The sequence below is a fragment of the Notothenia rossii genome (genome assembly GCF_949606895.1).
Source record: "Notothenia rossii genome assembly, contig: scaffold_417, whole genome shotgun sequence".
NCBI classification, from domain to species: domain Eukaryota; kingdom Metazoa; phylum Chordata; class Actinopteri; order Perciformes; family Nototheniidae; genus Notothenia; species Notothenia rossii.
In genome coordinates this window covers 4,347-30,393 of record NW_027639689.1, presented here as the reverse complement: position 1 = coordinate 30,393, position 26,047 = coordinate 4,347, and the positions used below count along the sequence as shown (strand labels likewise).

Below are 26,047 nucleotides of genomic sequence, written 5' to 3'. Positions count from 1 at the left end.
GATGTTCAGGTGTATATCAGTACGTAGTGTCTCTACTTTAAAGAGTTCTCTCCTGCTGATGTTCAGGTGTATATCAGTATGTAGTGTCTCTACTTTAAAGAGTCCTCTCCTGCTGATGTTCAGATGTATATCAGTATGTAGTGTCTCTACTTTAAAGAGTCCTCTCCTGCTGATGTTCAGGTGTATAGTGTATCTACTTTAAAGAGTCCTCTCCTGCTGATGTTCAGGTGTATATCAGTATGTAGCATCTCTACTTTAAAGAGTCCTCTCCTGCTGATGTCCAGGTGTATATCAGTATGTAGTGTCTCTACTTTAAAGAGTCCTCTCCTGCTGATGTTCAGGTGTATATCAGTATGTAGTGTCTCTACTTTAAAGAGTCCTCTCCGGCTGATGTTCAGGTGTATATCAGTATGTAGTGTCTCTACTTTAAAAAGTTCCCTCCTGCTGATGTTCAGGTGTATATCAGTATGTAGTGTCTCTACTTTAAAGAGTCCTCTCCTGCTGATGTCCAGGTGTATATCAGTATGTAGTGTCTCTACTTTAAAGAGTCCTCTCCTGCTGATGTTCAGGTGTATATCAGTATGTAGTGTCTCTACTTTAAAGAGTCCTCTCCGGCTGATGTTCAGGTGTATATCAGTATGTAGTGTCTCTACTTTAAAAAGTTCCCTCCTGCTGATGTTCAGGTGTATATCAGTATGTAGTGTCTCTACTTTAAAAAGTTCCCTCCTGCTGATGTTCAGGTGTATATCAGTATGTAGTGTCTCTACTTTAAAGAGTCCTCTCCTGCTGATGTTCAGGTGTATAGTGTCTCTACTTTAAAGAGTGCTCCCCTGCTGATGTTCAGGTGTATATCAGTATGTAGTATCTCTACTTTAAAGAGTCCTCTCCTGCTGATGTTCAGGTGTATATCAGTATGTAGCGTCTCTACTTTAAAGAGTCCTCTCCGGCTGATGTTCAGGTGTATATCAGTATGTAGTGTCTCTACTTTAAAGAGTCCTCTCCTGCTGATGTTCAGGTGTATATCAGTATGTAGTGTATCTACTTTAAAGAGTCCTCTCCGGCTGATGTTCAGGTGTATATCAGTATGTAGTGTCTCTACTTTAAAGAGTCCTCTCCTGCTGATGTTCAGGTGTATATCAGTATGTAGTGTCTCTACTTTAAAGAGTCCTCTCCTGCTGATGTTCAGGTGTATATCAGTGTGTAGTTTTGCAGCACCTCTTTTCACCCTCTGTCTGAAACCAGAGCCCAGTCTGCTCTGATTGGTTAGCTGGACGGCTGTGTTGTGATTGGTCAACCACTTAGAGATGTCCCGCCCCTTAGCCTATCACCTACAATGTGTTGGAGCGCTAGCCAATAGGAGTGCGAGTGATACATAGTGATGTCACTGTGTTCTTCACAGACCATTTACATGCACTAAAACCTATAGAACTACAGGAAAGGGAAAACGCCAAAAAGCCGAATAGGGCCTCTTTAATCATGGCTGGAGGACTTCAGATTTATTAAAAATATGATATAACGTTTCTTCCTGCCAAACGGAGTCAGTGTCGTTGAGCTTCTGGCAGATAATGTTGGATTATTTTTAGAAAATAAAAATCTGCAGCTGCTTTAAATCTTTCTGAAGTCTTTCTGATACAGCTTTAATGAAGTTGACCTTTTGTTGCCCCGTATCAAGAATCACTTTGCTTATATTTAGAAAAACTACCCAGTTTATGAGAATAAGAAACGTATCCATCAAGGTAAAGTAAACATTATAATTTGTTTTGAGAACTTTATGTACTGCTGGGTAGCCAGTGAGTTTTCCCTAGAGTGCAATACAGTTTATTTATTACACTTTTTTTTTATTTGATGATCATTTATCATATTTTTTCTCTGCAAAGTTATTAGTAGTGGAGTAAAAAGGAAATGATTTGCCTCTGAGATGTAATGGAGTAGAAGTAGAAAGTAGCATTAAAGTCAAATAGTCAAGAAGTACAACAAGTACCTTCAAAGTGTTTTTAAAAAGTAATTCTACCGGAAGGGGGACAATGGGAAAGAGAGACAGATAGAGGGAGGGAAAGAGGGTGAGGTAAAGTGAGAGGGAGGTGCCAAAAACGTCCCTCCCCTCCAACAATCTTTACTGAACTCTCCCTGTAAGGATGGGAGAAAAACTTATGTTACTTCCTGCCTTAATTAATATATTTTCTTTTGTATTACTCCTCCTCATTTATCGAATAAAAAATGGAGGAAGAGACGAAGGAGAGGAGAGTTTGCATCAAGTAAGGGTGGAAGAGAAATGTTTTAAGTCTAATAAAAGACACTCTAACAACCCAAACCACACTTTTATATATACTTTTTATAATACTGACGACTCTAATATCTCTCTTACTTGACGTCGGTGACGCAGTGTGTGCCGTTGTGCCGCACCGGGTCCAGGTCCCCGTGCGCAAACGCCACGAGCCACCAGCTCATGGCGAACAGCAGCCAGCTGCTGACGAAGGTGGTGGAGAAGATGACCAGCGTGAACCGCCACTTCAGGTCCACCAGCGTGGTGAACACGTCCTGCAGGAATCTCCCCTGCTCCCGGATGTTCTTGTGCGCCAAGTTGCACGATCCGTTTTTGGCGATGAAGCGCGCCTTGTTTACCCGGTCCCTGAACACCGGTTTTCGGGGCATCCGAGAGGCGAGCCCCGGGAGTCCAAACTCCTCCGGGATGATGCTCTTTCTCGCCAACATCTCCTTGTTGAATGTGAGTCCAAAAAGGGTGAAAAGTGTGTTTTAATCCGGGTTTTAGTGCGTAATTACGCGCGGATCCAGCATGTCCACCTGCAGGAAAAGCGCACAGAAAGACGCGCAAAGTCTGTTCCGTGTGTCCACATTTGGAGGAAGTTTCCTCTGAGGGAGGACGCGCTCCTCTCCTGTTGACGTAGGACAAACTTCCAGAGCCCCAGACCTGCTGCTGCCTTCAAGGACCGCTCGGTGACCCTCGGAAAACACGACGTTTAAAGCCAAACGAATAAAAACCTCCCTTGAAAATGACTCATTTATGTGTTTCAAAGAAAACGTGTTGGAATTGTTTGACAAAACAAACAATAGCACCAATACAAATATCTCAATAAGTTAATGTCATAACTATATGCATGTAACTTTGAATCAGTATTTACAAAAATCAATGAGAACTTTTGTACAACATTTAAAGTCCAGATTTCCTTTTTCTTTGAGCGTTTTGGACCTTTCTCCAATTAAAAAATAAAAACAGATTAATTGATCTTTTACAAAAATAAATCATTTGGAAATAGTCCTCAGTTATATTATACAATTATATATGTGGACTAAATGGATAGCTGTTAATAAATACAACCACACAGACTTGTGTGAATATGAATACTTACTAATAACTTTTAATTAAATAGTCAGTGGGTGACATTAGGACATGTTAAGAATGTTTGCATTGTGATAATAAATATATATTAAATAGCCTTGAATACAGAAAACATATATAAATGTAATAGCCTAAACTATAGATATATATATACATCTATTGTCTACAATATTGAAAAATAAATACATGGCCTAATGGCCTAAAATATAGAAATTAAATAAATATACATTAAAAGCCTAAAATATAGAAATAATTAATATATAATTAAACATGTAATAGCCTTAAATATAGGGAAATTAATAAATAAATAAATATTCAATTAATCTCTCTCTCTGACATACTTCTTGGCATGTTTTTGGCTGTCAGAAATGATTTAAATGATTTAAAAAAGAGTAGAATTGATCTGTAGAGATGTGACGCTCAGCCACCAGGGGGCGCCCGTTAGCAATTTATTGTATGAGATCAGAAAGAAACAAGAAGGCACGAAGTCACTCAAAACCCTTTATTATCATTTTAAGTGTAAAAAAACTGAGGCACACATTATAATAATAATAAGTATAATAATAATAATAATAATAATACTGAGCGAGATAAAAAGTATTGGATATACAGAATGTACACGTACATACATTTATAGTAAAAATGAAATCAAATGGTACTAAGATGCATTGTTATAACATTCAAATGTGCTTTTATGAGTGTTTACTGTGTTACAATGAGCTGTCAAACATAAATAAACCCACACTTGTGATGCATTTTCTATTTAAAAAGAACAAACATGAGATATAAGATGTAAAGATGGTAATTGATACTGCTTTCTTGTCAAAAAAACTAAATGAATGAAATTCTTGCTAAATAATGTATATCTGTACAGTACAAAGTCATTTAAAACATGCCATCAGGAAGCAAAGTGAGTATAATTCATCTCAAAAATACAAAAAGGGACAAAAGCACCTCACACGCATTTAATGGAAGACTTTTGTGTCTGGATAAGGAAAAAAATGTATATATTTCAACGTTATTATAACTTCAGTATTTTGACATACTGAATGATTCTTTTAATAATGTCTCTTTTAATAAGATACAAAGTATGTCAAAACAATATGAAGGGATAAGTTATAACTTTGAAAAAAAATCGTTATCTTTTGAGAATCATTTTGAATATTTGGGGAAAAAAATCTCAATATTTTTTATATTTTGAGATTTCCAGATCAGTAAATCATACTTTTCCAATAAAGTATATTTAAAATGCCTTAAATTGGCAGAAATGGGCTTTTGTATTTTGAGAATAATAATATTTTGGGAAAAATGTGCGAAAAATTCGTAATATTTAGCAAAAAAAAATGTAATGTTTTGCAAAAAAATCTTACGATTTTTGGGAGAAATGTTGCGGGGAGAATCGTAATATTTAGCGAAAACATCGTAATATTTAGCGAAAACATCGTAATATTTAGCGAAAAAAATCTTCATTTGTATCGAAAAAAATTGTAATATTTATCGGAGATATTTCGCAAACAAATCGTAAGATTAATAATTTGCGATTTTTTAAAAATATTTTGTGAGAAATTCTTAATATTTTGAGAAAAAAAATCGTAATATTTTGAGAATTTTTTTAATATTTTGATTCATAAAAGTCAGTATTTCCAGATACTTTGTGACTTGCTGAATCTTTTCTGGTAGAAATGGGCTTTTATATTGTATGTAAATGTTGATTAATGCAGCATGAAAAGAGGATTGTAATTGAATATCTTAGAGCTTTTGAAATCAACATCAGTGAGCAGTAACCTTTAAATATATCAGGGGTTAATGGGAGTGAATGTGAGTCAATGGGGAGTACATTTTGGGGTCTTTTGTCCCCACAGGATAATATTTGTACAGCAAAGCACGACCCAGACAGACAGCGGGGTCTCAGACTGAGAGAGACCCTTCAGTGTTTCACTAGAGCTGCACAGAAATACAACTGATAGAGAAAAGATGGCATTTAGGAGAAATAAAATACCCAACTTCTGGAAATTAAATTGAAATTAAACTCATGACCGGAGATATGGAGCCGAGGGGAGGAGGGTAACCCAGGTCTATCCTTACGAAATGAATCCTAATCAAATGTTTTATCAGTCAGTTTGATACCTGATAAGTGAAAAGATCGGGTTATACTGTTTCTAAATATCAAGAAGAAAAAAAAGGGTTCTTTGGAAAGTGAAAAATCACATTTTGGATTTGTTTCTGGTATATCTCTGCCACACACACACACACACACACACACACACACACACACACACACACACACACACACACACACACACACACACACACACACACACACACACACACACACACACACACACACACACACACACACACACACACACACACACACACACACACGCTTATCTCGTCCAAAGGAAGTGTTTGCGAACAAAGAAACAAAAACAGCTTTGAACTCCTAGTTTCTTTTTTCAGGACGAAATGTGCCCCAAAAAGACCCACAAGTTAAAGCAAAGGGACGTCAGTGTGTTGTCCTCAAACTCCTGATATGATGGGACTAATCTTCCAGGACATTTTGGATGCAGCTTCTATCAGTTTTACTTCTATGTCACATGAAATACAAAGCACACATCTAAAATATCAGATCCTATTATTTAAAAACTGCTCGATGCAGAAACAACTGGCCAGAGCCAACATTCAGATATTTAAAAATACAAGTTCCTCCCCTCCTTATTATTGTGCTCGAGAGTAATACCACTGATACGTGTTTAAAATACATTTCATAACTTTCCAATATATGTAAATCCGTAATGATCATTTACAGAAAGCCTTATATACTCATACATTCTGCCTTGAAACACCTGAAGTTGTAGAAATATCTCAATAGTTATTCCTTTTTATGAAGAAATGTATATTTGTCCACTATTTGCAGCCATATGTATCTCAAGTTATCTATTTTAAATCCAAATAAAGCCATTTATATTACAATTAGACATAAAAAAATTCTAATTTCTACATTTGAATGTACCGAAAACCTCCCAGGATATGTGTCCTTTCTATTTTTAATATTGAAATTAGATAACCTGGGCCCAGGAGTTCAAAACTTTGAATCCCTATCTGATCAGATCAGATTTGGATTTTGGGGAGTTCAAAACCAAAAAACAGGATTAGGATTATTTTGATATCCGATCAGATCAGGAAATCCAATCCAAGCTTTAATCTGGATCAAATCTTGAAAACGGGTAGTTCAAACCGACAACACAGGATTGGGATCAGTTTGATCCCAAAAAACTGGATTACCCTGATCCCACCAGAGGGGTGGGTTTCCAGTGGATTACCAGAGCAAAATGTACTGTACCATTTATTTTAAAATATGTTGCAGTTTAAATAAAATGGCAAAGTTTGTTAACTGAAATAATACACACTTTTTAGCCTTCATGGGAAATCAATTTTATTTTTCCCATTTTTGCTCACGTTTGTGGTGGCCTATTTTTTTTTCAACCAAATGTTGATGACATAAATGTTGATGCTCATAAAAGTGTAAGAGCAAAGATTGTCAATCACAAATGTAATTTAGATTAAAGTAAAAATATCTTCAACAAAAAAAAAGTCCATCATCTGTCATCAGCTTTCAAATAAAAAAATATAATTAAACATTAGATGTCTCTGCAATGTGGTCTCTTGTCTTCCTTGTAATATTTTTAGTGTCCACTAGATGGCGATCGGTAGGATTAAAGCACTGATATTCAGGATCTAGTCATCTTGAAAAATCGTAACCTGGATCAGGCTGATCCTATCCTGAATTGCTTTGAACTCCAGATGTCTGATCCTGGATCACAAAAAATGGGATTTCAAAATCTGATCGGATCTGATTGAGATTAAAAGTTTTGAACTCCTGGGCCCGATAAAAAGCGAATTGGATTATCGTTGAAATGATAAATAGGGTTTGTACATTTCATTTCTGAATTGAAAAGGCAGTTTTTGATCGACTGACTGATTCAAGTACCATGTTCTGATAATGTGTCTGGATCTGAAGAAGCTTCTCGTTATCGTCGCACATTACCGTCCTCCCCACACTGCCGTAGAGTCACAGAGAAGCGTTAGACACGTACGAAAAGTCAAAAGCAGTGTCCGTCAGTCGTGGAGCGTTTCTGACCGACACGAGTCTACATGTCGGCTCGGACGAAGGAGGCGAACATCCCGTCCTCTTGTTCCAGGAGAGTCTCCGGTTTGTCGTACTCCAAGATGTTTCCTCGCTTCATCACGATGACCAGGTCGGCCTCGAGGATGGTGTGGACGCGGTGCTGCGGACACAAAGCAGTATATCAATCAATATGTGTATAGACAAAACAAACAACAACAACAACATCGTAGAGGCAGGTTCCACCATGCGCTATAAAAACAACCACCAGTACAAGTGAACATGTCTTGTTTTAGAATAACTGCCAGGTGTGGAATAAACAAATAAATACATATGATGGAGTTATAGCAAGATGAGAAGACAAGATGTGAGTGGAATACAAAAGGAAATAAAACTAAAATAAGATAAGATACGACAAAAGACAATAAAAATACATTCAAATTATTTACAATAAAAATACATTCAAATTATTTACAATAAAAATTAAATAAAAATGAATACCGAGCTCTACGGTGGCTTCTAAACTTTAATGTGTAGTTTAAACCAAGTGGTCTTCTACGTCAACATGTGTCCCCTCTTCTTCATGTCTCTTCTACATCAACATGTGTCCCCTCTTCTTCATGTCTCTTCTACGTCAACATGTGTCCCCTCTTCTTCATGTCTCTTCTACGTCAACATGTGTCCCCTCTTCTTCATGTCTCTTCTACATCAACATGTGTCCCCTCTTCTTCATGTCTCTTCTACGTCAACATGTGTCCCCTCTTCTTCATGTCTCTTCTACGTCAACATGTGTCCCCTCTTCTTCATGTCTCTTCTATATCAACATGTGTCCCCTCTTCTCCATGTCTCTTCTACATCAACATGTGTCCCCTCTTCTCCATGTCTCTTCTACGTCAACATGTGTCCCCTCTTCTCCATGTCTCTCCTACATCAACATGTGTCCCCTCTTCTTCATGTATCTTCTACATCAACATGTGTCCCCTCTTCTTCATGTCTCTTCTACATCAACATGTGTCCCCTCTTCTTCATGTCTCTTCTACATCAACATGTGTCTCCTCTTCTCCATGTCTCTTCTACATCAACATGTGTCCCCTCTTCTTCATGTCTCTTCTACATCAACATGTGTCCCCTCTTCTTCATGTCTCTTCTACATCAACATGTGTCCCCCTCTTCTTCATGTCTCTTCTACATCAACATGTGTCCCCTCTTCTCCATGTCTCATCTACATCAACATGTGTCCCCTCTTCTTCATGTCTCTTCTACATCAACATGTGTCCCCTCTTCTTCATGTCTCTTCTACATCAACATGTGTCCCCTCTTCTCCATGTCTCTTCTACATCAACATGTGTCCCCTCTTCTCCATGTCTCTTCTTCATCAACATGTGTCCCCTCTTCTTCATGTTTCTTCTACATCAACATGTGTCCCCTCTTCTTCATGTCTCTACATCAACATGTGTCCCCTCTTCTCCATGTCTCTTCTACATCAACATGTGTCCCCTCTTCTCCATGTCTCTTCTACATCAACATGTATCCCCTCTTCTCCATGTCTCTTCTACATCAACATGTGTCCCCTCTTCTTCATGTTTCTTCTACATCAACATGTGTCCCCTCTTCTTCATGTCTCTTCTACATCAACATGTGTCCCCTCTTCTTCATGTCTCTTCTACATCAACATGTGTCCCCTCTTCTTCATGTCTCTTCTACATCAACATGTGTCCCCTCTTCTTCATGTCTCCTCTACATCACAATGTGTACCCTCTCCTTCATGTCTCTTCTACATCACCATGTGTCCCCTCTTCTCCATGTCTCCTCTACATCAACATGTGTCCCCTCTCCTTCATGTCTCTTCTACATCACCATGTGTCCCCTCTTCTCCATGTCTCTTCTACATCAACATGTTTCCCCTCTTCTTCATGTCTCTTCTACATCAACATGTGTCCCCTCTTCTTCATGTCTCTTCTACATCAACATGTGTCCCCTCTTCTTCATGTCTCTCCTACATCAACATGTGTCCCCTCTTCTTCATGTCTCTTCTTCATCAACATGTGTCCCCTCTTCTTCATGTCTCTTCTACATCAGCATGTGTCCCCTCTTCTTCATGTCTCTTCTACATCAACATGTGTCCCCTCTTCTTCATGTCTCTTCTACATCAACATGTGTCCCCTCTTCTTTATGTCTCTTCTACATCAACATGTGTCCCCTCTTCTTTATGTCTCTTCTACATCAACATGTGTCCCCTCTTCTTCATGTCTCTCCTACATCAACATGTGTCCCCTCTTCTTCATGTCTCTTCTACATCAACATGTGTCCCCTCTTCTTTATGTCTCTTCTACATCAACATGTGTCCCCTCTTCTTCATGTCTCTTCTACATCAACATGTGTCCCCTCTTCTCCATGTCTCTTCTACATCAACATGTGTCCCCTCTTCTCCATGTCTCTCCTACATCAACATGTGTCCCCTCTTCTTCATGTCTCTCCTACATCAACATGTGTCCCCTCTTCTTCATGTCTCTTCTACATCAACATGTGTCCCCTCTTCTTTATGTCTCTTCTACATCAACATGTGTCCCCTCTTCTTCATGTCTCTTCTACATCAACATGTGTCCCCTCTTCTTCATGTCTCTCCTACATCAACATGTGTCCCCTCTTCTTCATGTCTCTTCTACATCAACATGTGTCCCCTCTTCTTCATGTCTCTTCTACATCAACATGTGTCCCCTCTTCTTCATGTATCTTCTACATCAACATGTGTCCCCTCTTCTTCATGTCTCTTCTACATCAACATGTGTCCCCTCTTCTTCATGTCTCTTCTACATCAACATGTGTCCCCTCTTCTTCATGTCTCTTCTACATCACCATGTGTCCCCTCTTCTTCATGTCTCTTCTACATCAACATGTGTCCCCTCTTCTTCATGTCTCTTCTACATCAACATGTGTCCCCTCTTCTTCATGTCTCTTCTACATCAACATGTGTCCCCTCTTCTTCATGTCTCTTCTACATCAACATGTGTCCCCTCTGTGGAAAGAGACTCTGAAAGTCTCAGGAACAAAGATTCTCTCTCTTTTTGATCCATTTCTATAAAAACCTGTCTGAAAATGAGCTGATCAGATTTTGGCCACTTTATGATGTCATAACGATGTGTTGTCTTGAGTAACCATTAGCCAATCAGTAACCAAGGTAACCCCCCCCCATTGAGTTCTTTGTAACCATATCTCTCTCAGAGGGGCGTGGGGAGGGGCTCCTTATTTTCATCTAAAGTAACAGACAGAGAATCAGCACTTTGGAAACAGGGCTGAAACAGAGGGGATTATGGGTAATGCTGCAATGATCTGTTTGGTGTTTCAGCCAATCAGAGACAGGCTCTGGATATATCTGAGACCTGTGATGTATTGATGAAGAACAGTTTAATGGGGGACCTTTATGCATGCTTATAAAACGTCCACAAAAGAGCATGCAGAAGTTTTGACGTGATACCAACCAGACTGTCCCAGACTGCAGCTCTGACTCAGCCAGGAGGACCAGTGGAAAACAGAGAAATGGAAGAAGAAGAGGAGGAGGAAGAGGAGGAAGAGGAGGGTCTACTTGTGAGTCCTCACTAACACACTGAAGAGACTTTCCTTCTGAGATAAGAGGTTGGGACCAGAGTCACTTTCCACCAAGAGGCCAGAAGAGAAGACCAACACCTGCTCTGAGTCCAAGATGGAGGACACACGGTGCTGAGGGGAGGAGGAGGAGGAGGAGGGGGAGGAGGAAGAGGATGATGGGAAACAATCATAACGAGAGGGGATAGAAGAAGGGAGGATGGGAGAAAGAAATGTTTAAAAGGACAGAAAAGTGCAAAAAGACGGTATCACAGAGAGAGCAAGAAGTCAGCATTCAAGCATCTGGAATATTAACTTCTTACATCTTTAGTGGAGAAACAGAAAGAGAGAAAGGTTCAGGAAAAGGAAATGCATGAAGCATCTTCAAAGGGAATATAATGCACATGGAGCTCAGAGAGAAAAGGAGCTACATGTCTGCATCTACTGGACAAAACAACCTCCAGTGTTCCCCACCCATCTGAAATACACTTGTGGTGGCGGGTGGGGGGGGGGGGGGGGGTGGGTGGGTGAGGTGACGTGCTCGTGCGACGTGCAACAACATTAACATGAACCTTTCTGTTGGTCGCGTGTGAGCAGACCCTTCACGCGATGGCAGAGCGAACAGGTTCAGGCAGGGTCGGACCGAGACATTAAGTCAGGCAGACAGCACCGCGGCCATTTTGCTGGACTTATTCTGAACATGTACATCGTTGCTGCCCAGAGTGATAGCCCTATAGTTTAAATCTACTACCACAAATAAACATATGGACATGGGTTCTATTTAAACAAAAATTGTAAATCGGAACCTGTCCATGTGATTTTAAGTGGGGGTGGACCTCAACTCCTCTAGGGGGTCCGGGGGCATGCTCCCCCGGTAAGGTTTGTTTTACATTTTAGAGTTAAAAGCATCAATCTGGTGCACTTTGAGGGGCAAATAAAGAGACTAGATCTATGGAAACACCTAGAGTATATGAAACAGAACTGTGTACATTTCAATAATTATAAAATCATGGCCATAACCAATAACATACCATTTCTAATATGAAAAAAACACTGAAACTTGTTTATTCTTGGTTCATTTATAGTTGTGAGTGTGCCTGTGCTCCTGAATCAGCCTCACCTGTCTCCCCCTCTCCCTCCTCTCCCCCTCTCTCCCCCTGCTCCTCTTTGAGGAAGCAGCAAAGACTAGTTTTAGCTCTCTTTTATTCATGCGTTTGGTTAATCACTCCCCCCTCAAATGGAAATATGTGTTTACATAAATGGTGACCAAACCGTCTGAGACCCACTGAGAACTTAGACTAAGTTAACTATCTAAACACTCAGAGTCCTTCATCTCACCTGAGCTGAGGTGATCCCGAGCTTGAATGACACACAGAGACCAATCGAGGGCTCTGATGTATGATCTGTATGACAGAGGCCATGTCGGCAGGCCACGTCATGTGGACAGCCAGCCCCCTGTGTGAGGCAGGCCACGTCATGTAGACAGCCAGCCCCCTGTGTGAGGCAGGCCACGTCATGTAGACAGCCAGCCCCCTGTGTGAGGCAGGCCACGTCATGTAGACAGCCAGCCCCCTGTGTGAGGCAGGCCACGTCATGTAGACAGCCAGCCCCCTGTGTGAGGCAGGCCACGTCATGTGGACAGCCAGCCCCCTGTGTGAGGCAGGCCACGTCATGTGGACAGCCAGCCCCCTGTTTGAGGCAGGCCACGTCATGTAGACAGCCAGCCCCCTGTGTGAGGCAGGCCACGTCATGTGGACAGCCAGCCCCCTGTGTGAGGCAGGCCACGTCATGTGGACAGCCAGCCCCCTCTGTGAGGCAGGCCACGTCATGTGGACAGCCAGCCCCCTGTGTGAGGCAGGCCACGTCATGTAGACAGCCAGCCCCCTGTGTGAGGCAGGCCCACATTTGTGCAGCGTTGCGTTCACAATACATATCAAATACGCGGGCTGCCCGCCCAAGTAAAGTCTATGTGTGGGAAACCCTGACCTCAGCACAATGAAACTGCTGGAAGTTGTTGAACTGGTTATATTAAATCTTGTGTTGTTATTGCTTTTTAACAACAACAACAACAACAATCAGTAGAAGAAGAGACGGAGAGACTTACTGCGATTGTGACGACGGTCCGGTCTGCAAACGCTGTCATCACGACTTTCTGTAAGATGTTTTCCTGGAAGAAGAAACATTTTTCACATTAATTTCAGAGAATATCCACACACACACACACACACACACACACACACACACACACACACACACACACACACACACACACACACACACACACACACACACACACACACACACACACACACACACACACACACACACACACACACACACACACACACACACACACACACACACACACCGTGGCCATGTCTATAGAGGCGGTGGCTTCGTCCATGATGAGGATGCTGCTCTTCCTCACGAAGGCCCGAGCCAGACAGAAGAGCTGCCTCTGACCCACGCTGAAGTTCTCCCCGGCTTCCGTCACCACCGCGTCTGAAAACACACACATTACACTTTACAACGCATCACTAGGGACGATACACTCAACTCACGATTCGATTCACGATTTTAAGTTCACGATACGATTTTCTCATGTTTTTTTTTTTTTTTTTTTTTTTAACAGAATGAGCTTCGGTCAAATTATGACTGAAAAATAATTCTGTATTTATATAAACGGTACAAAACAACGTACATGTATGCTCTGTACCGATTTCTAACCGGTTCACGATGCATCGTTACATCCCATCAATATTTCTCATATTTAAAATATTCGGACCATCAACATGTGAGAAATTTACATATTAATTGACTTTTCAGTGTCTCACATGTGAAATCTAACATATATATACAAACATTCGAGATGATATATTACACTATATAAGGGGAGGCTGTGGCTCAGTGGGATAGTGCGCTGAACTTAGAATCAGGAGATAGCAAGTTTGAGTCCCACTGCAGTCAGCATGTCGTTGTGTCCCTGAGACACTTCACCCCAAATTGCTCCTGTGGGGATTGCCCACAGTATTGAATATGTAAGTCTTTGGATAAAATAATCTAACAAGTGACATGGAATTTAATTTAACCATCAAATGCATAAATTACACCTTAATTCAACCTGATGATCAACTGTTCCTGCAGGAGTGAAAAACAGACTTTAGGGTGCTATAAAAAAGATGTTTTCTGTGGTTTTAAGCGATTACCTAGCCCTCCAGGCAGCGTTTTGACCATGTTCTTCAACTGAGCGATCTCTAACGCCTCCCAGAGCCGATCATCACTGCACGTCCTCTCTGGATCCAGATTAAACCTGCAATTCAATGCAACATCTCTCAGTATTTGTACATATTTAATCAGTCAGAAGGCGATGGGAAGATGCATCTAGCTGTTGATATATTACAGAAAGAAAGTTAACAATGTCTAAAGTAAGAAGTATTACCAGTACCTACCTTTCATTTATTAATTGCTGATTTAATGCTTGCATTTTCATCAAATCACTCAGATATGTTAGTGTTTGATCGTCACATTTTAACTGTAAAAATGATTTGAAATTTGCACTAAAATGGAAAAGTTGAGAAAAAAGGCACAGAGAGATTCTGGTGAGATTCTGGATAAAGACGCATGAAGATCTGTAACTTTATTATACTTTTAAGATATGTATTTCTACTGTTTATGTATATATTTAGTGTTTATTCCCATATACTCAATAGTCGCTTTCATACCGCAGTACTTTTCCCACTTTAGTTCCGAAATGTCGCGTTCACACCAAAAAGTCCGGAACAAACATTAGTTCATGAGAACCTTTTTACCGCCAGGGATTTTCATGGGAGAAAAAGGTTCCCATTTCTGATTGGCTGGGCGGATTGCAAACCACGCCCCGTAAAACTCTGAAAAGTTTTGTGAAGCCGCCATTTTATTATCCTAGCATTAGCATTATTAGCATTAGCATTAGCCCAGCGCACCAACGCAGAGAGACTAACTTATGGCAACACAAAAGAAAACATGGGAGCGGTGGAGATGAGGAGGTGTCGGCGTTTTGGCGATTTACTCTGAAGGCTTCAGTAGAAGCTGCTGGGAGTCCCAGCAGCTTCTACTGAAGCCAGTCCCCAACTCCGGGGACTTCCGGTCGGGGACTTCGGGTGGCAGTATACGCCGTGAAGTGGTTTGCGGCCTGCCAGTAAACCCAAAGCAGAAGAAGAAGAAGTGACGTCAGCGGCTTCATTTGCCTAATCCTCCCTCAGGGAATTTATTCCGGTGTGAACGCGATCTGTACTTAGTTCTGATGAACTAAAGTGGGAAAAGCACTGCGGTGTGAAAGCGCCTAATGATGCAGTTTACCTTTATTATTAGGGAGAAATTAAACTTACTTATAAATGACTAAGTAGAGCTTTTTCTTTTCTTTAGATAAGACACTGAATGATGGAGTTCACCTTACATACAGCACAAATACAGAACATACATCTCTTTGTCACATTAGGTTATTGGCGGTGATTGTTGTTAATGTTACACTCAATTAATTCCCTTGTTTATTCTCAATATTTAAACTCCTCTAAATTCTCCGTGGTGGAGTCAGGACATCTCAGATAATAAAGAGAAACAGTTACTGTCGACCATTCACCCCGGGCTTACGTTCACATGAACGGGAGAAACGCCAAGACACACACATACACATTACACACACACACACACACACACACACACACACACACACACACACACACACACACACACACACACACACACACACACACACACACACACACACACACACACACACACACACACACACACACACACACACACACACACACACACACACACACACACACACACACACACACACACACACACACACACACACACACTTTCTGTATCTCACACTCTCTGTCTCTCTCACACACAGTTACGCAGAGTGCCATATCTGTCCAAACAAATAGCACATGCTCTTTGTCTTTTATAACAAACACAGAGTCAACGTGTCTTCTACTAATACAAACAGAGAGGGAGGATGAGGAGGAGGGGGGGAGGAGGAGGAGGGGGGGGGGGGGGGGGTAGGAAGACCTCCTCACGTTCTGCTGTCTGTGAAACACTCAGATTTCCAGCTGGGTTGACCTGTTGACCCCACAGCTGTGACTGTGTGTCATCATGTGACAAAAGTCTTCAGGACAAACACGTCTCACTCTTCTCTGTTAATGATTCACTGTTTGCTGCAGTTTCAGGCTTTGCTTGAAATGAAATGTCACAAATAAGGTTTTCTTTATTCTTCTTTAAGCTCTGATGTCATGTCATGGAGTAGAGCAGTTATGACGTATTTTTGTAGGAAGTTAGCATCTTTTTCCCTCGACAAGAAGTTTGAAATCCAATTTATATTTACACATCGTGTTCAACAGGATCATCTCTCATCATCACTTTAAGATCATTGGCATAAAAAGCTAACATTAGACTATAAAGGAACTACAGCACGTCACATGACTTCACGTCACCACCGCTAAGCTAAAGGAGGCTAATGTTGGGCTATAAAGGAACTACAGCACGGTCACATGACTTCACGTCACCACCGCTAAGATAAAGGAGGCTAATGTTGGGCTATAAAGGAACTACAGCACGGTCACATGACTTCACGTCACCACCGCTAAGCTAAAGGTGGCTAATGTTGGGCTATAAAGGAACTACAGCACGGTCACATGACTTCACGTCACCACCGCTAAGCTAAAGGAGGCTAATGTTGGGCTATAAAGGAACTACAGCACGGTCACATGACTTCAGATCACCACCGCTAAGCTAAAGGTGGCTAATGTTGGGCTATAAAGGAACTACAGCACGGTCACATGACTTCACGTCACCACCGCTAAGCTAAAGGAGGCTAATGTTGGGCTATAAAGGAACTACAGCACGGTCACATGACTTCACGTCACCACCACTAAGCTAAAGGTGGCTAATGTTGGGCTATAAAGGAACTACAGCACGGTCACATGACTTCACTTCACCACCGCTAAGCTAAAGGAGGCTAATGTTGGGCTATAAAGGAACTACAGCACGGTCACATGACTTCACGTCACCACCACTAAGCTAAAGGTGGCTAATGTTGGGCTATAAAGGAACTACAGCACGGTCACATGACTTCACGTCACCACCACTAAGCTAAAGGTGGCTAATGTTGGGCTATAAAGGAACTACAGCACGGTCACATGACTTCACGTCACCACCGCTAAGCTAAAGGAGGCTAATGTTGGGCTATAAAGGAACTACAGCACGGTCACATGACTTCACGTCACCACCACTAAGCTAAAGGTGGCTAATGTTGGGCTATAAAGGAACTACAGCACGGTCACATGACTTCACTTCACCACCGCTAAGCTAAAGGCGGCTAATGTTGGGCTATAAAGGAACTACAGCACGGTCACATGACTTCACGTCACCACCGCTAAGCTAAAGGAGGCTAATGTTGGGCTATAAAGGAACTACAGCACGGTCACATGACTTCACGTCACCACCGCTAAGCTAAAGGAGGCTAATGTTGGGCTATAAAGGAACTACAGCACGGTCACATGACTTCACGTCACCACCGCTAAGCTAAAGGCGGCTAATGTTGGGCGTGATGACGTTTAGTCGTCTCATTTAGACAACACCGTTTTAAAATTAACCAGCGGTGTATTTACTGGCGTATTTTATGTCATGGAAAAATATTAATTTAGCTTGTGTTAACCACAGACCTTATTTCCGGCGTCTGACCAAAAACACTTTCAGCCACAGGAAGTGGTCAAATTACGACTTATTTCCAGGCTTTAGGACTCTTTCCTGTACTGCCCTATACAACAACAGAAACACAAACAAGTCTACATAGCGCTAGACATTTGGACTATCATTGTTTACATGTTGTCCTTATGTAGGTTTAGCATTCTCTTCAGCAGGAAAAACACAGATGGAAAACAGTTGAACAAATGTAATCCCATATTGAAAATATATCAACAGTAATGTTTACTTTTATACGGACGTTATTCAAAAACGATATACTGAAGCTTTGTTTAAGTGTATGTGGGTGTGTGTGTCTCTGTGTGTGTGTGTGTGTGGCCTAGCATTACTATCCTTGTGGGGACCTACATCTGTTTACACAGTCACGTGTGGGGACCCATAAGGGGGTTATGGGGACATAATTGAGGTCCCCATGAGAGGAATCATTCATTTTAGGGTGAAGACTTGGTTAGGGTAACGGTAAAGATTAGGGTTAGGCATGTGTTGGTTATGGTTAAGGTTAGGATAAGTCTCCGGGAAATGCATGTAAGTCAATGTAATGTCCCCTGAAGTGATGTATACATGGTATGTGTGTGTGTGTGTGTGTGTGTGTGTGTGTGTGTGTGTGTGTGTGTGTGTGTGTGTGTGTGTGTGTGTGTGTGTGTGTGTGTGTGTGTGTGTGTGTGTGTGTACCGTATTGATCCACTGAACAGCACGGGGTCCTGCAGGATGATGGAGAGTCTCGACCTGAGCGTTTGCAGAGGAAGTTTACAGATGTCGATCCCATCGATGACGATCTTCCCTGTGAATAGATATAAATAAACATATGCTCGAATTACAGCCCATAAAAAAACATTTTGTAAAACAATAAAACCAAATCTTCTTTGCCTCTAGTGTAAATGTGGCACCTGGAGTAGTTAAGCAAATTTGATGAAGTTGATGTACTCCACGATTTAAAATGGTCCGATAGTTTAGCTTGTGAGGTTTAAAAACACATCCGATCAAGTAATTTAATTATATTTTTTTGCACATTCTTACTTACACTTCTACGATTATATTAATATTTTTGTTTTTTTTGTTTATTTCATTCTTAAATGGAGCAACTGTCACAAAAAACCTGCTCACAGAAAATTATGGCAATGTTTTCCTATATTGTCAAAAAATACTGCTTCTTTTTCTGGCATTTTTAAACCAAAACAATCCAATTAAATCTGTATTTATAATTTAAAACTCCTCGACTAGTTTGCCTTTCAATGCCTTACATAAATATTTTAGTTATGTTGCATGCAATGTGATATTTTTGGGCTCATGAACCCAGGGTGTTCTGAGCAGAGAGGACGCTCTGCTTTTATTTCACTGCTTTATAAGGAAACGCTGCCGAAACACACGTCTTAATTTACTGTTTAATGAAATGTCTGCCCAGCTGTGTGTGTGTGTGTGTGTGTGTGTGTGTGTGTGTGTGTGTGTGTGTGTGTGTGTGTGTGTGTGTGTGTGTGTGTGTGTGTGTGTGTGTGTAATGGAAAAAGTGACTGTGTAATCTTTTTGTCTGGATCATCGGTCAACGAGCAATGGTCTCTATCTAGAGTGAAAACAGAATGATACGATTACGATTTGCTTTTAAAATCCCCACAAAATTCTGACTTTAAGGGATTTCATTGCTTTTCAAAGTCTGGAAATGACCGCAGGAAAATGTGCCACGTCTTTATCAACGTTCTTAATTTAATCTACTTTTAAAAAGAGTCTACTTCAAGTCCTTTTGTCAGGTATTTCAAAGTAAAATACAACACACTGAGGAACACAAAGAGAGACCTGCAGGAGATTTTAAGAAGAGCCGAAATGAAGGTTAAGTGGACGTTAGGACATCTGAGGGGAAACCAGTCGACTAATTAACCTCCAGTAATACTTTAGTTCAACCAAAACCCATTTAGATATCTCATCTGTATTCACTCAAGCCCGCGTCACACTGTCCTGAAATCGACACCAGATGTTCAAATTTGGCTCTGATCGTAACAACATCGTGCCATTCGTGAGGGCATCTTAAGCCATCGTATGACCGCCGGTGGAGTTTCTCAGGCTCCGGCAGCAACTTCGTGAGCGGTGGCAAAATCTTTGGCATGCAAAAAAATTGCCGAATGACCTGGCGAAGGTTCATTTTCGTGTCGAATTTGTGTGTCCATTTTGCCTTTCGTAAGGCACTCGTGAGGGCATCTTGTCAAATCGTATCATCTTCGTCTTTACTTCGTGTGATCATCGGTGTCATCGGGCATTTTTCGCCTCATGAAGACAATACGAAGGAAACAAGAAGCTGCCCGGTTGTCTCAGGAAGGCAAACGACTACGTGAAGCCCTCGCGATGCCGTCGTGTAGCCATCGTGTTATGTCGCTGTAGTTGTATATATGTCTTACATGTAATTTAGGTTAACTTCCTGTTTTATTTAGATGCTTTTATTTTGAAGGCGAGTTTACGCTGTTGACAGGAAGTTGTTGTTGCTATGGAAACATGACGGAGTGTGTGGTTCGGGTGCCATCGTGTGGCCTTCTGTAGGCATCGTACTTGCTTCGGCCGTTGACCAAGTTCGGGGCCATCTTCGTGCGAAATTCACAATTCCATATATCGTGTGTCCATCTGGTGTCAATTTGGGACAGTGTGACGCGGGCTTTAGGGTTATAACTGTGTTTGGGTTTAAGTCACATGTTAGATTGAGTATAAATGTAATTCAATGGTTAGCGTCACCACATTTTCCTGCTTTGGTGTCCTTTTAGCTCTTTCAAAAATAAAGCTGATTTTAATATATATATTTCTTCAAATCTCATTTGTCGTTTTTGGCGTTCAGCCCCGAGGGAATTGACACGAAGTAACTGATGTAATCTTGAAAGGAATACGGCTCAGTTATTGTACATTTAATTTAGCTGCAATAAACCATAAAGAACAACAAGGAATGTGCAGATAAATGAGCTTTAACTAAGCCTGACCAATGTAAGAACTGGTGAAATTAAAAAGGGGCTACGCTCTTTGTTGGAGCTATACATTGCTTCATATCATTTAAAGGTCCCATGTCATGCTTTTCTGGTTATCACCCGTCCCCTTGTTTGTTATGAAGGTTTTTCTGCATGTAAACGGTCTGCAGAGTCACAAACCCTCAAAGTACACCCTGTAGCGAGTAAAACTCTAACACAGAGAAGACCTGTCTGTGCTGCCTCGTTGGGGATTTCTCTTTTTCCATTGTTTACTTCTTGGGTTCTGTGACGTATTTCGGGTATAGTGACGTAACGTAACGTCCGCAGAGCCGTTACGTTTGGACTTCCTCAAACACACACTCGGCGGGACGTTGCGAGGCTCGCTGCTGCGAGGAGCGGGACACTGAGCTGGCTCACTGGTGTGGGGTCAGTGAGACAGCGAGAAACCACGGATCTCAGCCTGAGAACACACACAAACTCCCAGCCAGGCTGTGTGTGTGTTTCGGGCTGGGTGTCGCGGTGTCTCGCAGACGGCTACTAGGTATAGCAAATGTTTTATTATTAAATTATTTTGAAGGCATCTTTGGGCACTGGGTTGATTGTATATATTGGTGACAAGTGGTGGGGGGAGCACACCAGTATGGCATATGTTTATTTTATTTAATATCTGTTCATTATTCAATCGTTTGAGTTAATCTTATTTCTTTATATTTTTATGTTGAATTTGTATTTATTTATCGTTTGTTTTTTAATTAAACATTTTAATTTACAGATGCAGTTTTATACAGCGAACTGTACACATACATAAATACATACCGCGCACAATAGCTCAATATAACTCTTTAAAAGTAAAATGGAAACTACTACAAAGTTATTTTTATCCATGATATCACGATCTAAGTGCCGTCCTGTCCAACAGTGATTTATTTTGAAGTCTCTCCTTTTATCTTCAAACGGCTGAGGAGAAAGATGGGGAATTCAAGAGACCAACAGAGATGATTTCTGGGTAACTCAAGAGCTTCTCTGGATAAAAAAACCCTGAGGGAAACCTTTGGAAGTATTCCCAAAACATTATCTAAAGAACCTTTTACTTTAATGAAACGTAAACACACTTAGCAGAGAAAGAAAGAAAGAGATTAAAGGAGGGGAAAACTACCGTGACCTTTCTCTGATTCTGTTAACAGGAGAGATGTCAAAAGTACACACATCCTTTACTCAAGTAGAAGTACAGATACTCGTGTTTAAGTACTGACTTTGAAATGTACTTCAGTAAAAAGTACCAATAACTTGCAGCTGTTTTAAAGAGTACCTGACCTCCCTTTATATTAATAGAACAATAATGTCATTGTTAGCTAATGAATGTTTCCATGGTGACCAACGGCAACATGACAAAGTTTTCATTGGTCCCTCTTCTTTAGAGAAGACCAGGAAATGATGGATACACGGATCGTGTTCAAATCAATAGGCACGCAATGACTCTAAATAATAATGATCACGCCACCAAACACACATTCAAACTAAAGGAACCAGCCTGTTTGGAAAATGAGAGAAGTAGAAAGTACAGGTATTTGTGTTCAACATGTAAGAAGTAGAAAGTACAGGTATTTGAGTTCAACATGTAAGAAGTAGAAAGTACAGGTATTTGGGTTCAACATGTAAGAAGTAGAAAGTACAGGTATTTGAGTTCAACATGTAAGAAGTAGAAAGTACAGGTATTTGTGTTCAACATGTAAGAAGTAGAAAGTACAGGTATTTGGGTTCAACATGTAAGAAGTAGAAAGTACAGGTATTTGAGTTCAACATGTAAGAAGTAGAAAGTACAGGTATTTGTGTTCAACATGTAAGAAGTAAAAGTACAGGTATTTGTGTTCAACATGTAAGAAGTAGAAGTACAGGTATTTGGGTTCAACATGTAAGAAGTAGAAAGTACAGGTATTTGAGTTCAACATGTAAGAAGTAGAAAGTACAGGTATTTGTGTTCAACATGTAAGAAGTAGAAAGTACAGGTATTTGTGTTCAACATGTGAGAAGTAGAAAGTACAGGTATTTGTGTTCAACATGTAAGAAGTAAAAGTACAGGTATTACTTAAGTACAGTAACAAAGTATTTGTACTTCACTACTTCCCACCTCTGTTGAACACACTGAATAAGTCAGGGCTCGACAGTAATGGTTGCCAGGTTGCCATTGGCAACCATTCAGAAAAATGTCCTTCAGTACAGTAACAAAGTGTTTGTACTCCACTACTATACCACACCTACCTTCGAAAATATCCACCATGTTGAAGAAGGCCAGAGACAGAGAGGACTTCCCGCTGCCGGTGCGTCCGCAGATTCCCACCTGACGGAGAGAAGAGGGTCAGAGTGACACGGTGGTGAGAGTTCACACAGCGAGGTGACGGAGAGTGGCAGAGACGTGCCGAGTGTGGAGGGAGTGTAGTCTCCAGTTAATGAAACACACATGGCTGCGACTTCAGAGAAAAATACGACGTTCAAAAGAAAATCTGGAATTCTTACGAGCGTTCAGGACAGAAGAGTATCAGGGCAAAGCATGAGGAGGACAACGAGAGGGAGGAAACTGTTTGTTGATGTTGAACTTTCGGTGTTAGGAATAATAACGAGGCACAGATTTATGAATCAACTATTAGATATAGTATGAGGTGATACTGTGGCGCTGATCTTGTTTATAAGATATATCAATTCTCACTTCAACATGACGCCCGTTTACAAGATGTCTCCGCGGACGTAAACAACAACAATGTGACGTCGGAGCTCCGTAAAAACAAAGCTGTCTGACTGGTCAAATTTCTGGAGTAATTATACCGTTTTTGACAAACACAAATACCGTTTTCCGGTTTACACAAAACCCTGATTTAATATTTTGAGAATAAATTTGAGCTCTCATAATTAATGCTTAGCGTAAAAATAAATAAATCAATAAAAGTCTTTTTTTTAAATTGTATTCTAAAAATAAAAATAAACTTTTGACAGTAAACTCGGCGTTTTTTATTAATGCCCAACTTATGATCATTAATTAACTACATCCATAGCCTTCACACACCCACAGTAACACACTATACCCAAAAATGTGTCTTTATTCTCAAAGTAAAATCCTCCTCTCATGTTTCCCCCTCTTTCCCTGAACGTCCTGCTCCTCCATACATTCCAGCCCCTACGTGTTATCTCCCCCCGGTAGTGTGTGTGTGTGTGTGTGTGTGTGTGTGTGTGTGTGTGTGTGTGTGTGTGTGTGTGTGTGTGTGTGTGTGTGTGTGTGTGTGTGTGTGTGTGTGTGTGTGTGTGTGTGTGTGTGTGTGTGTGTGTGTGTGTGTGTGTGTGTGTGTGTGTGTCACAGCTCGGTGATAATTACCTTCTGGCCCGGCTCGATGTACATGTTGACGTGTTTGAGCACCGGCTTCAGCATCGGGTCGTAGCGCACACACAGATCCTGGATCTTTATCTCCCCGGTCTGAGGCCAGTTCTCCGGCACCTGAGAGGCGTCTGGGGGGGAGAGGGGGTTATTATTATTATTATTATTAAGTAGAAGTACTCAGATCTTGTACTTGAGTAAAAGTAGAAATACTCAGGTCTTGTACTTGAGTAAAAGTAGAAGTACACAGATCTTGTACTTGAGTAAAAGTAGAAATACTCAGGTCTTGTACTTGAGTAAAAGTAGAAGTACTCAGATCTTGTACTTGAGTAAAAGTAGAAGTACTCAGATCTTGTACTTGAGTAAAAGTAGAAGTACTCAGATCTTGTGCTTGAGTAAAAGTAGAAATACTCAGGTCTTGTACTTGAGTAAAAGTAGAAGTACTCAGATCTTGTTCTTGAGTAAAAGTAGAAATACTCAGGTCTTGTACTTGAGTAAAAGTAGAAATACTCAGGTCTTGTACTTAGTAAAAGTAGAAGTATTCAGGTCTTGTACTTGAGTAAAAGTAGAAGTACTCAGATCTGGTACTTGAGTAAAAGTAGAAGTACTCAGATCTTGTACTTGAGTAAAAGTAGAAGTACTCAGATCTTGTACTTGAGTAAAAGTAGAAGTACTCAGATCTTGTACTTGAGTAAAAGTAGAAGTACTCAGGTCTTGTACTTGAGTAAAAGTAGAAGTACTCAGATCTTGTGCTTGAGTAAAAATAGAAGTACTCAGATCTTGTACTTGAGTAAAAGTAGAAGTACCAGAGTGTAGGAATACTCTGTTACAGTAAAAGTCCTGCATTCAAAATGTGACTCAAGTAAAAGTAGAAAGTATTCTCATCAAAATATAGTGAAAGTACCAAAAGTAAAAGTACATATTGAGGGAATGCAAAGGCATTATTGTGAAGGGATTTGAATTGAAATGATATCAGCAAGTTTAAAAATGTGTTAGATTAGTGTATTGTGGTTGGAAAAACGTATTTTCTCACCTAGAAGGAATAAATAAAGCAATATTTTCACAATTATTGTCGTTTAAAGTACATATTGAGGGACATTAGAGGTGTGGTTATGAAGGGATTTATTTTGAAATGATATTCAGCTGTTTAAAAGTCATTATAATTAGTGTATTGTGGTTTGAAGAACGTTTATTTCGTACCTAGACGTAACTGTCAATAACGGTTAAAGGTGGGAGAAGTAAAAGTAGAAAAGTATTCTCATCAAAATCTAGTGAAAGTAGCGACAGTAAAAGTAGTCATCGTGCAGATTGGTCCATTTCAGAATAATATATATGATATAGACACAGTAGCATAAAATGAAAATACTCAAATACAAGTAGCTCAAAATTGTACAGTACTTGAGTAAATGTACTTAGTTACTTTACACCTCTGGAAATTATACTAACATCACTTTTTAACTCAAATGTAACTTTTATTTTTGACCTCAGTAGCGGTTTCATGTGTTTATGGGATCTGCTGTTGCTATGGTGAAATATAAATGCTGCTGGATTTAGTTTCTTGGTATGATAGTTCAAAAAACAGAGAGACTTCATTTCTCTCAGAGTGGTGCCGATGAGATAACTAATATCTAACTGAAGCGACCCTTGCCACATCTCGTAGAAAAACCGAAACGTTTTTAGTGAATCTGCCAAAGGACTTTTAACAAAGACAGAGCGGCTATTTCTGGAAACTTAGACAAACAATTCTTGAGTTTGACGAATTGCTGGAAAAAAACAAAGACACTTAAAAGTTAAAGAAGCTTTTCCATCTCTGGATCTCAAACAGTATAAAGGTCATTTCTCTAATTGACTATTCCTCTGATGTCTTACTGTAAATGATCACAAACCCTGACTCACAGAGCAGAGAACCATTCCTCCTCTCTGACATC

At 40.5% G+C, this 26,047-nt stretch overlaps 2 protein-coding genes across 2 annotated transcripts; both read right to left on the bottom strand.

The window, feature by feature from the left end:
* Positions 1-2,330: 2,330 nt before the first annotated feature.
* On the bottom strand, positions 2,331-3,009 carry LOC307027523 (ATP-sensitive inward rectifier potassium channel 8-like). The gene has a single exon (XM_079695792.1). The coding sequence runs from the start codon at positions 2,710-2,712 to the stop codon at positions 2,362-2,364; it is 351 nt and encodes a 116-aa protein (XP_079551918.1). The 5' UTR covers positions 2,713-3,009; the 3' UTR covers positions 2,331-2,361.
* An 836-nt stretch (positions 3,010-3,845) lies between these two features.
* LOC307027522 (ATP-binding cassette sub-family C member 8-like) lies at positions 3,846-24,250 on the bottom strand (the record flags this gene model as incomplete). The annotated part of the gene is made up of 7 exons (XM_079695791.1): positions 3,846-7,647; positions 13,171-13,233; positions 13,435-13,568; positions 14,273-14,376; positions 18,492-18,600; positions 23,015-23,093; positions 24,120-24,250. Coding segments are annotated over 7 exons (758 nt in total), but the record flags the coding sequence as incomplete, so codon positions are not given.
* Between the last annotated feature and the right edge of the window lie 1,797 nt (positions 24,251-26,047).

Excerpts from the sequence above, each read along its gene's own strand:
- LOC307027523 (XM_079695792.1), bottom strand. The coding sequence starts at position 2,712 with ATGTTGGCGAGAAAGAGCATCATCCCGGAGGAGTTTGGACTCCCGGGG.